Raw genomic sequence first — 12,980 nt, 5'->3', positions numbered from 1 at the left:
GCGCATAGCGCTCATATAAATGCTAAAGCCGCAACCAGCTATTTTGTTGCGCTTTACACATATGTTCATGCAGATGCATTTACATGTTTATTTTGAGTTGAAAGAATTCTAAGTAAGACTCAAAATGAACACGTATGCATTTTGTACATAAATGTATCCAACTCTTTATTAACCCCTAGTATATCTATCTATATATACATACTCCTGTAATATGGGCATAGACAGCAGGGGCCTGATTCATTAAGGATCTTAACTTGAGAAACTTCTTATTTCAGTCTCCTGGACAAAACCATGGTACAATGCAAGGGGTGCAAATTAGTATTCTGTTTTGCACATAAGTTAAATACAAATATCAACTTTAAATGTCAGTGTACAAATAAGCTATCAAGTATTTGTGTGCTACATGAAAAAACAGGCAGTATTTAACTTATGTGCAAAACAGAATACTAATTTGCACCCCTTGCATTGTAACATGGTTTTGACCAGGAGACTGAAATAACAAGTTTCTCAAGTTAAGATCCTTAATGAATCAGGCCCCAGGTTCTTATGTTATTGCTTATAATCAGTGATTTCTGTCATTTTCAGAAGCGCTATGCACGCTATCATACACACTGATGCCAAACCTGTAGGAGAGCACAGACTTTTATGTATCCTCATACACTATACGCTTGCATTCATTTACTTACATTGCTATTTTAATTCTTTAAATAACAGTTTACCGCCTGTTAACATGTGTCAATTTTGTTAGAGAACAAATAAGAAAATGTGGTAAGCCAATGAATGAATATGTAGCCTGCCATCCCTACTGTCACTCTAATGTGTGGCCTATGTGGCTTCTCCACAGATCCACTCTTGACTGCATATACAACACATTGACAATCATAAGTCAGAGAAAGGGATGTAAACGATCTACAGAAATTGTTCTTACATTTTATGTTACATTTCTAAGTCACATTTTCTTTCCATTTATAGCTTGTTATACTCTGTTCTTCCTCCGTCCGTTGCTAATGAACTTAGACATAAGCGCCCAGTTCCAGCCAAAAGATACGACAATGTCACCATTCTGTTTAGTGGCATTGTGGGATTTAATGCCTTTTGCAGCAAGCATGCATCTGGGGAAGGAGCCATGAAAATTGTGAATCTTCTAAATGACATTTATACACGTTTTGATATTTTGACTGACTCTCGAAAGAACCCTTTCGTCTATAAGGTAAAAATATCAGAGGGGAGAGTGCATAAAATATGCCCTATGGAATTAGAATCATCTATGCATCAGAGTTATTTAAAAATACAGTTATGTGAGATGTTAAAAAATACTTTTCTGACCAATTTATTCCAGTAGCATTAAAGATGTTTTTCATTATTAGTAATGAGATGCAGTTAATAGGAAATGACAAAGCCAATGACATTTGTGCAGGTTTTTCATGTTGTAGAACAACTACACAAAACAATAATTGGTTTGGTGTTTTATAAAATGAGACAGACTCCCCTTGGTCCAATAGAGAGCAGGGGGTAAATTTATCAAGCTGCAGAATTGAAAAAGTGGAGATGTTGTCTATAACAACCAATCAGATGCTAGCTGTCATTTTGTAGAATGTACTAAATAAATGATAACTACAATCTGATTAGTTGCTATAGGCAACATCTCAACTTTTTCAAACCCGCAGCTTAGTAAATATACCCCCATGTGTCTTATGTTCACTTAGTCAAGTCCAACTTCAGAAAGAGTATGCATCCAGCCCCAACTCCGTCAGGAGAATTCTTAAGGTTTTCACTGGACATAGGGGTACAGAGGGTGAGAAAATAGTTTCAGTGGGGAACCCATTTAACTAAATGAGGTAAAGCTGGCCATAGTATGGATTGTTCTTCATTATGAATGAACATTTTTATTGCTAGACAATAAGGTCCACAAACTAATTGTTATAATGAACTTGAACTACAATGATGCCTGATATAATTGTGACATAACTTTTTTTCTGACATAAAAGATTTGTTGAAAAAAAACTAAATACGGAAGTATTAGAAGTAGTAGATGCATGGAAGAAATTCCCATCATATGTATTGGGAACACCAGCAGTAAAATAATGTAAATATAAACCCAGGAAAATTCTATGTAGAGATAATTGAAGTGGTTCATCGAATCGGCTTTAACAGCCAAAAATTTGCAAAAAGTTATCTAACTTTAGATAGACTCCATAATTCAGCTACATTCTAGCAGGGTTGAACATGTTTGAGCTTAAACGGCTACATTGTATAGTGTTTTTAACGGTTTTCCATGGGAGCTGCAAACAAGAAATTTCAACTTCAAATTTGTTTTTGGCGTCTGCCATTAGAAGGAATGGCGGAGACGTAGGCAAGCCCAAATCAAACCATCCCAAACTTATTGAGGTTCTTGAATCATCCATGTTCCATCACATTTTGAACCTTTTCAAATAATTTAAGCATCTCTAGTTGTGAGATCAAAACCATTATTTAGTAAAATGAGCAGTGACTAATTGCTTTCTATCTGACGTCAATATTAAATGTTTTTATGTCATTTAAAAATCGTATTATTTTACCAGTTGTCAGACATTAAATAAGCTATTTGTGTGGCAGCATTCCCACAATTACTCAGTCGATTAGACAAGTGATCTATCTGTGATCTGGCTTACTTTCTATGCCTACTGTTCAGATTTTCTCCAAGCCAAAAAAAGAGGATCAGTACTCCATGAGATTCACGATCTGTGATCAATATACAGATATGCTGGGGTATTTCTTTTTACAGTTCTACATTATAGAAAGTAATAATGTATATTAAATGTATTTAAAAGAAAAAAGATTTTACAGCAGTACTCACATGCATATCCTGTGGACTGTTGGTGCAGGGCAGGGAGACATTATCCAATGTAAACTGCCGAATATAGAAGGGGAAATTCTTTATTCCAATAACATCCAGAACCAGTAGTCAAATCATAGAGGTAGCGATCAAGAGATTACAGTGTGTGTGTGGGTATAAATATAAATATATATATATATATATATATATATATATATACATATATATATATATATATATATATATATATATATATATATATATATGTATATATACATACACACACACACACTATATGGTCAAAAATATTTGGCCACACCTGTTAGTTATTGAATTGAGGTGTTTCAATCAGACCCGTTGCCAGAGGTTTATAAAATCAAGCACCTAGCCATGTAGTCTCCATTTGCAAACATTTGTGATACAAAATGGGTTGTTCTGAATAGCTCAGTGACTACAAGCGTGGTACTGTGATAGGCGCTACCTTTGCAATAAGATTGTTCATGAAATTTCATTCCTGCTGGATATTCCATGGTCAACTGTAAGTGATATTATTAGAAAGTGGAAGCATTTAGGAACAACAGCAACTCAGCCACAAAACGGAAGACCATGTAAAATCACAGAGCGGATTCAGCGACTGCTATGGCCCATGTTGCATAAAAGTCGCCAACGTGCTGCTTCTTCTATAGCTGAAGAGTTCAGAACTTCCACTGGCATTAATGTAAGCATAAAACCTGTGCAGCGGGAGCTTAATGGAATGGGTTTCCATGGCTGAGCAGCTGCACGCAAGCCTCACATCACCAAGACCAATGCCAAGCGTCAGATGGAGTGTTGTAAAGCACACCGACACTGGACTGTGGAGCAGTGGAAACATGTTATATGGAGTGACAAATCATGCTTCTCTGTTTGTCAGTCAGATGAGCGAGTCTAGGAGAATGTTACCTGTGTAAGTGTGACAAATTACGCTACTCTGTTTGGGCGAGTCTGGGTTTGGCAGATGCTGGGAAAATGTTACCTGCCTCACTACATTATGCCAACTGTGAAGTTTGGTGGAGGAGGGATAATGGTATGGGGCTGTTTTTTCAGGGTTTGGGCTGGGCCCTTTATCCCCAGTGAAGGTCAATCTTAATGCTTTAGCATACCAAGTCATTTTGGACAATGCTATGCTTCCAACTTTGTGGTAACAGTTTGGGGAAAGCCATTTTCTATTCCAACACGACTGTGTCTCTGTGCACAAAGCAATGGCTACAAAGACATGGTTTGATGAGTTCAGTGTGGAAGAACTTGACTGGACTGCACAGAGCCGTGACTGAACTCCATGAGACACCTTTGGGATGAACTGGAGATTGCAAGCCAGGCCTTCTCGTCCAACATCAGTGCCTGACCTCATAAATGCTCTACAGAATGAATGAGCACAAATTTCCACAGAAACACTCCCAACATCTTGTGGAAAGCTTTCTAAGAAAAGTGGAAGCTGTTATCACTGCAAAAGGGGGACCCAGGTGTAATGACATTGTATTTGAATACAATGTCATTACAGTCCCTGTTGGTGTAATGGTCAAGCGTCCGAATATGATATATATATATATATATATATATATATATATATATATATATATATCCTTTGTCTCCCGTCTGTATCTCCTTTATCACCCTCGCCTGTACTTGTTTTCTTTTTATGTGCAATGCGCTGCAGAGTTTTCTGGCTCCTTACCAATAAACAGCGATAATGATGTATAATTTCTTATTTAAGGTTGAAACAGTTGGAGACAAATACATGACAGTGAGTGGTCTTCCAGAGCCATGTGTGCACCACGCTCATTCCATTTGTCACCTGGCCTTAGACATGATGGAAATTGCTGGACAGGTTCAAGTGGATGGGGAATCTGTGCAGGTATATATTGAAGTGCTGTTCCATTAAGAATGAAACACAATTTTAAAAATACAGTATACACCAAAATAAACCCATTTTTTTGTAATCAGAACCTAGCAGTGACGCCCCTACCTTCCTTCTTCCACTCACTAACACACAGCGGCAGCTGGGAGATGTGAGTGTTACATCAGGTCACACAATCACATGAGCTCACTGTCTCTGATGTGAGAGAGGGCTCTTCCCCACCGCGTCTGGTGATTCCCTACTAACAGAAGGGATCAAAAGTCAAATATCTGCGCTCACAGTTAGGTACATGTAGAGCAACAGAGGCTATGCTATAAGTTATCAATATTTTTTAAATAAATTGTTAAAATTAGTACATTGCATTGCACTCACATATCGAATGATAAGATTATTCTGCGTGTGAAAGCAATAACTTGTGGAAAGGTCTAATGTCGTAAGTTTGTTTCAAAGCCTTGTCTATGTGGAGTCTATAGCCTCTTAGTATATAGTATCCCTCATAGAAAGAAAAGGGAGGGGCGACTGTGTGTATAATGTCAAAAGATATGTACCAACATATAGGGTCTTAGAGTAATAACATCAATTTTTCAATTCCATATAAAAAGTTCCCTATGGAAATGTTCGTATTTGCTCTGAATGGCCTAATACCGTGATGGTAAATAGTACAAATCCTATGCAATTTCAAGTAATTGAAAATCAAGCACCTGATATGTCTATAAAGAGTAATGTCAAGTTTCAGATGTGAAACAAAGTTCTCAATAAGTATGTTGCCAATTCTTACAGTGTGTCACCATCTGTTGCTTTAATCATAAACAATATACATGGCTTGTTACACCTATAGCATATTTGCCTACTCTCCCGGAATATCAGGGAGACACCCGAATTTCGTGGAGTTCTCCCGGAAAAGTAGGCCATTCTTTATGATCCCATCTAATCTCCTTGCAAATCGCATCATTCCCGCTCCCCCACTGTGCAAAGACGAGAATTGTAACATTGCACTGCGTGGGACGGGCTATATTGAATCCAGTACACTTGTCCTTTGGATCTCCAATCCAGACTTTACTGAAGGGGAGGTAGAATTTGTAGGCAATCATAGTCCACCGGTCACATTTTTTTTGTGTATCCGCATTGCCGCCATCTTTGTGAGCATATACACTACACGTGCACATTTTCATAAGCAAAGTTATTTCTGCAATTTCTATTCCTGCTCATTTCTACTTAGTTCTGCCTTTAGCCAATAAAGATCAGCTTACCAAGCATTTATTTCCTCCTTCCTAGATCACAATTGGTATACATACAGGAGAAGTGGTTACAGGTGTTATTGGTCAGAGAATGCCACGTTACTGCCTATTTGGAAATACAGTCAATTTGACCAGCAGAACGGAGACAACTGGTGAGAAGGGAAAGATCAATGTATCTGAATATACATACCGGTAAGGCACTATCACAAGTCAATAGAAATAGATATCAACTATATTAAAGGAAAATCAGCATGAAGATATGTTAATAAGATGCACAAGCTTAATAATAAGCCTTATCAAACCTAAATTACTTCATTAGCAAATATTGCAATTGTTTTGCTATGATTCTTCCCCTGCTTGTTATATTGTTGTCTGTGCACTTACAAACTAAATATTTTAAAACAGTGACACTGTGATTTACTTTTCTGATGTGCATAATACAGAACATTTCTGAAACTACATTTTAGTAAGAGCAAGTCTGTCATTCTCACATAAAGGTATAGAGAGTGTATACAGGTCTGTCTTTAATATATAAATAACATTATGAGAATTTGTGAAGATTACTTTCTGTTAAAACCTATATAAACTAAATTTTCAACATATCCTCTCCACAAAGTACAGGGATAGGGGAGCGCACTGTCGTCCTTACTTTATACCACAAGCGTGTTTCCAGGTATACAGCCTCTGATTTGCATACTGCAGCCACTGGACAAATTAAGGGACAAAAGCCAAAAAATACTACGGAGACATAAGATCCATTTGAAAGGACTTAAAGGGTTACATATGAAACATGGAATTAAAATGTAGTGTAGTCTAACATTCGAGTGCAGTTATGCCTACAAGTTAAGATTGATGGTGTATTGGTCAATGGCTAAATAGGCTGCTGAGTTGGATTATAATGCTCCGTTTTACAAGTTGAGCATTCAGATATTCCTTTCTTTTTCCGTTACTCAGGTCTCCTCTACTTTTCTTTGATCATGTGTTTGAATTCATCACTATTCCTAGAGCACCTATACTATAGTCTTGAAGACTATTTATTATTATTTAATTATTTATAAGGCGCCACAGATTCTGTAGCGCCGGATACAGAAGCAAGTAACAAGTAGATAAGGTAATACACATAAGTAGCACAGATGAGTGTGAGTAATGCTATGGGGACTCACACAAAGTGTAGCAAAATACATGACAGGGCGTACAAGGGAGTCAGACATGAGAAAATAGGAAGAGAGTATCCTACCTGCGAGAGCTTACATTCTAGAGGGAGGGGTAGTAAAAGACAGTAAGACCAACTGGGAGAAAATAGAGAAAACAAGCGAAGTAGGAGGAGGTGATCAATAAGATGATCAAGAGGTGGTAGGATAGGTGAGCTTTAAAAGGTAAGTTTTGAGTAAAGGACTGAATTTTGGGGACAACCAAGTGAAATGGGGTAGGGAGTTCCAAAGATTGGGGGCAGCACGGCAGAAGTCTTGGAGGCGAGCATGGGAGGAGGTAATGATAGGTGAATTGAGGCAGAGGTCAGAGGTAGAGTGGAGTGGTCAGGTAGGTATGAACCTTGAGACAAGGCCAGAGATCTAAGGGGGAGAAGTGTTAGTGTTAGGGTTTTGTAAGTCAGAGTAAAGAGCTTGAACTGCATGCTGAAACAGATGGGGAGCCAATGAAGGGATTTATGCAGAGGCGTAGCGGAACAGGAGTGACATGAGAGGTATGAGAGATATATTTGGAGAGAGAGGATTTCAAGGAAGGGGTTCTTGAGAATAGGGGATATATGAGCATGCTTGAAGGCCGAGTAGAAAGAGAGAGGTTAAAGAGATGAGCAAGTTGATAAAAGGCATTGGGATGGAAGGAATAGAAAAAACTTGGAGGGGACAGGGTCAATAGGACAGGTTGTAAAAGAAGAGGAGGAGATAAGAGTGAGGATCACAGACACATTTACAGGATGTGGGTAGCCAAGGGTGTCAGAGCGAGTGATAGGATGGGTGGGGGGAATTGCATCTGGTGAGAACACATATCATTGTGGATAGTGTCAATTTTGTCTTTGAAGTAAGTTGCAAATTCAAGAGCAGTGATGGACCAGGGGAGAGGTGGTGGGGGATGACATAGTAAAGAATTAATGGTAGCGAAGAGGCGTCGGGGTTTATTGAACAGGGAGGAGATGAGTGGTGTAAAATAGGTTTGTTTGGAAAGAGAGAGGGCAGAATATTAGCAGGAAAGGATGAATTTAAAGTGGATGAAGTCAACGATGGAGTGGAATTTCCTCCATTGGAGTTCAGAAGACTGGGAGCACTTTTGGAGGAGGGGAGTGCCAGGGCTGTGGCTTAGATTTGCGGAGACGGAGTGGGTTGACTGGGGCAGCAGTGTCAAAGGCGGCAGAGAGTGAGGAGTTGTAAAGAGTGACAGCAGTGTTGGGGCATGATAGGGAAGAAATGGGAGCGAGGAGGGGTTTGAAGGAGGACGCAAACATGATGGGGTCAATGCTGTTCATGGGACGTTGTGTACAAGCGACTTTGGGTGGGTCAGGGGACTACAAGCCAGTCTATAAGGTTTTAGACTTCAATGCACTGCCCATAAATGACAATTTTAAGCATATGACTCAGAATTTTAGGTATTTTACTTAGCTGAGCAAACACAAGCTTTAAAATAAATGAATGATCAAAAGAGGGTTAAATTGGCTTTTAAACTCCTTCACTGCAGGGATAGCAAGCTCCATACATAGGCATAAATGCCAACACTTTTAAATAGTTTCCAGGAAGACTTTGCTGCTGAACTGGGGCATCTAAGCAGGTTGTGAATCTTACAGTACTACAGTCCTCATCTTGTCATGTTTCTTTAATTTGATTCTATCACTATTGTGCATTTTCATATTCATCTTTAATAAATATAAAGTTATAAAGCCCAGAAACTAAGAATATATCATAACAATTGCAGCTAAAAGGTAGAAGGAGAGGGATGATATTGTGCAGTTGGTCAGTATTGAAAAATAGGCAAAATTACAGGGACAGATATTTCCAGGTAAATATATGTCAAATCTGACACTGTCCCTGGAAATAAGGGACTGTTAGAAAATCTGCATACGTTAACGGAACGTTATGCATAATAAAAGCTTAGTATTGTATCTTGAGTGAAGAAATCTTCCGCTGTGCCTGGAAATATCTGGAGTCACATGTAACTAGATAGCAGGCACACCAGGCTTGATTTACAGCCAATTTATAAGAGAGGATGGAAGAGTGGAGGAGTGCAAAATTCTTTCCTTTGTGTGGTAAACTGATTTGTGAGCAACCTAATTGTCTGGTCACAGAGAGGTAAAGGGCTGAAGTTTCTATTTCCAGATATGAAATGGGAAGTACAATGTAGGAAAAATTGCTCGCCCTTATACTCCTCTCCTGCATATTATACTGAGAGAAAAATTCATGTCTCCCTTCTACAGTGCCAGTAATCTCTGCAGCACTTTCCTTTAGGCATAATATTGCCTCTAAATACGGAAATCCCCTAAAATTTTCCCTTTCCATATCTTAAATCTTATTTAAATATCTCTGCTGCAGAGAGAAATCTCACTTTTGAATGTGGGTGTAATTCGGGACATGTGAGATGTGCCCAGTCCGAATTTATCTAGAAACCTCTTGATCCACCATGGTCATCCCATCTGAAAATGCAGTTTATTGCACCTCGCCCAGAGGCTGCTGACGTGATGGACAGATTCATTCTTTTCCCATGTAACCAAGCTAAAATAGAGGTACGCAGGGTTGGATAACGTTATATGTGTTACAGCGACGCATTATTCCATGTTTCTAAAAGACTCTTAGGGCTAGATTTACTAAGCTGCAGGTTTGAAAAAGTGGGGATGTTGCCTATAGCAACCAATCAGATTCTAGCTTTTATTTATTTAGTACATTCTACAAAATGACAGCTAGAATCTGATTGGTTGCTATAGGCAACATCCCCACTTTTTCAAACCCGCAGCTTAGTAAATCTAGCCCGTAGTATCCGTTTTACTAGTGGCATATGATCATATATGCATTTGGACTATTCACAAACAAAAAGCTGTATTATCGTCTATCTGCAAAATGTATTATTAAAGTGAACTATGCTTTATCTCACCTTGATTTAACGATGTTGTTTTTAATGATTTTACAGATGTCTTATGAGTCCAGAAAATGCTGACCCTCAATTTCACTTACAGCACAGAGGGCCGGTGAGCATGAAGGGTAAAACAGACCCAATGCAAGTGTGGTTTTTATCCAGAAAGAACACAGAAACAGAGGTATGACTAATCTGAATGTAAGACTGCAGTTATCTAAACATTTAACATTTTTCAGTTTGTATTAAATGTGGGGTTATAAATCATTGTCAGGATGATTCATCTGCCTAATACTACTTTGTGCTTGTGCCCAACTATTTTACAGCATCATTTATACAATTAGCATTTATATTGGCTGCAAGAAACATTATATCACACTTTTCTGTTTAGAGGACAGTTCACCTTTAGGAAAATTTCCCACCACTTGGACCTGAATAGCAAGTGTCTGTGCCCTGGGACCAGAATAGTACCTTAATGGGGTCGGTGGGTGTGTTGTGTTCAAGCACCACATTGTTCTCAGCTGTGATAACTTCCACAGATCATGTCCTCTGTGGAGGTAATGTATTGTCAGGGGTCTCCCAAGAGGGATCCCAATATTTAATAACGGCTTTAAGAACCAAATAAATAAATCATATACATTCTGCAAAGATAATATTTATCTTATAAAACACATTTTATTTCAGGACTGGGATTACAAGGTGTGTGACAATCTGAGATTTTAGCACACTATGCAGAGCTCCCACCTAATCTGTAGGACTAGCAAAAATAATGTTATTCTAGTGAAGATAACTAAGTACCAGTTGTTAGGAAAATAAATGAATAAATTGATTCCAATGAAATGTATATATTATTTATAATTTAGCAGAGCTAAGAAATAACTGCAGTTTGTAAAATAAGCCCAATTGTCAACATATGCCCTATATATTTAACTGCAAGGTGTATATTTACTGACCTGCGGGTTTGAAAAAGTGGAGATGTTGCCTGTAGTAACCAAATAGATTCCAGTTATCATTTATTTGCATTCTACAAAATGACAGCTAGAATCTGATTATATAGGCAACATTTTCACTTTTTCAAACCCGCAGTTTAGTAAATATACCCCCAGGTCTATGGACATTCTTAATCAGAGAATGAGTATAGTTGTAGTGGACACTCATTTTATCATTGTAATGCATTATATTTATTACATTTTGTTTGTCTCTGTGTTTTTAAGGAATAAGTACTATATAAAAGATTTCACGAAGCAAGAATCCAGGGAAAATCTCCAGTTAGTCTAAAAAGAACTTCTCCGTCTGACCTTGTGGTTTTTTCGTGTTTCCCTATAACCTCATTTGAAATATAACATTTATTTTTTTGCTTCCTTCTCCTGTGTTATATTTAAATCTGTAAAATGTAGCTGCGTTGTTTACTGTGAATATTCCAATAATGTATTATTATTACTGTGGATTTGTAGGGCGCTGCACAGTGCTCTGCAGCGCCACACAGTGGGGAAAACAGACCATACATTAAACGGAACATACAAGGTAGACAAAATAAATGCAGATGTGAAAACAAAGGGTATAGAGGGCCCTGCTCATGAGAGAGCTTACAATCTAGTAATATAGTGATATGTTGCCCTGGTGGCAACTTGTAATCTTTCTGCCATATAATAATGTAATCTCTCTGCCAATGTCTATAAAAATGTGCACACAATGTGTGTTACACTGATAGATATAGTTATTTATCTGATGTTTAGCACTAGCGATCTGGAAACTATGGCATTTACCAGAAGGACTACTATGCCTTAGAGTATTAATCGGGTGCTCTGAGCTCCCAATGAGTTTAGTATCTCTGTCAGCCTCCCAATCAAGTTTTTAATTAAAAAAGCTCTATATTTCTGAGTTACGGTCAATACACAATCTAGACTACTGTACTTGGTCAGCACTAGTGGCATTATTTAGGCACAGTTGCAAACCAACCAGTGAAAGATGGAATGAGCTATATGACACTATGTGGAGAATTAAATTGGCCAGCAGGTGCTGCGATCTGTCTCCGGACATCGAGGTGATGTCCAGCGGACAATTTTCTGACTTGACCCTCTAGGGATCAAGTCAGAAAATGAATATTGTAGACATCTGTTAGTGATACCTGGACAATGTAAAATTAATTCAAACAATTTCCAAACCAGATAAACTGATGTCCAGTCAAACTTTATATATGTCCACATAGTTACATTTTAACTCACATGTATGCACTCAAATGGCGACGTAGAGAAATAACAGCCAAGCATGTTTCTGATAGCGTCCGCAAAATATATGCTCACTAAATATATGTTCACTATAGTATATTTTGTATATGTTTACTAGTAGTTGAAATCCTTTATTCGTTAATAATGTATATGATAGCATTGTATATGTTATGTATTTTAGTTAATAGTGATAATTAACAAGGTATCCTAATGTATTATAGTGAGATACATACTTTTGACACGCTGAAACAAATGCTTGTAAATATTTATCAATAGAAAAGTATTATTTTTAAAATATGTGCCATATTTTATGGAATTTTAGGATACCTATAAATCAAACACAACCTTCATATTTGACATGCAGTATATTTTGTGTTAGTTTGTTCCATTATTATTTAGTTACATTTGTTGTAGATGATAAAGTGCTTATTAATTTTTAACTGCTTCTTTACATTACATGTATATGTACAGTACAAAATGTTGAGTTACTGTAAAAACATCCATAATAAATTATTTTTTTCATCAAACTGTATATTTTCATTTTGTTTAAATTTGACCAAATAAGCTGTCTGTATACCCTGTAGGAACAAGCATTTGAGACAATGCTGGTTATTGAAACTACTGAGCAAAAATTCCTAAAGCACTTTCAACATTATTTCACAAGGGGGAATTCAATAAACTGAACTAAGACGATTCCATTTCTAACATTAGTTTTTTTAATGCAACTCTTC

General features: G+C 37.6%; 1 protein-coding gene across 1 annotated transcript in view; it reads left to right on the top strand.

Moving 5' to 3' along the window:
- GUCY1B1 (guanylate cyclase 1 soluble subunit beta 1) overlaps window positions 1-12,776 on the top strand; it is a 65,863-nt gene extending 53,087 nt beyond the window's left edge. Inside the window, exons 10-14 of the mRNA XM_075198292.1 lie at window positions 973-1,210; window positions 4,566-4,706; window positions 5,985-6,139; window positions 10,079-10,205; window positions 11,236-12,776. Coding sequence (XP_075054393.1) covers window positions 973-1,210; window positions 4,566-4,706; window positions 5,985-6,139; window positions 10,079-10,205; window positions 11,236-11,241 — 667 coding nt within the window. The 3' untranslated portion in view covers window positions 11,242-12,776. The remainder of the gene's footprint in view (window positions 1-972; window positions 1,211-4,565; window positions 4,707-5,984; window positions 6,140-10,078; window positions 10,206-11,235) is intronic.
- The last annotated feature ends 204 nt before the right edge of the window (window positions 12,777-12,980 follow it).

Source organism: Mixophyes fleayi, chromosome 1, assembly GCF_038048845.1.
Source record: "Mixophyes fleayi isolate aMixFle1 chromosome 1, aMixFle1.hap1, whole genome shotgun sequence".
NCBI classification, from domain to species: domain Eukaryota; kingdom Metazoa; phylum Chordata; class Amphibia; order Anura; family Limnodynastidae; genus Mixophyes; species Mixophyes fleayi.
Note: the sequence above shows the minus strand (reverse complement) of the source record. Positions and strands in the feature narration are given on the sequence as shown.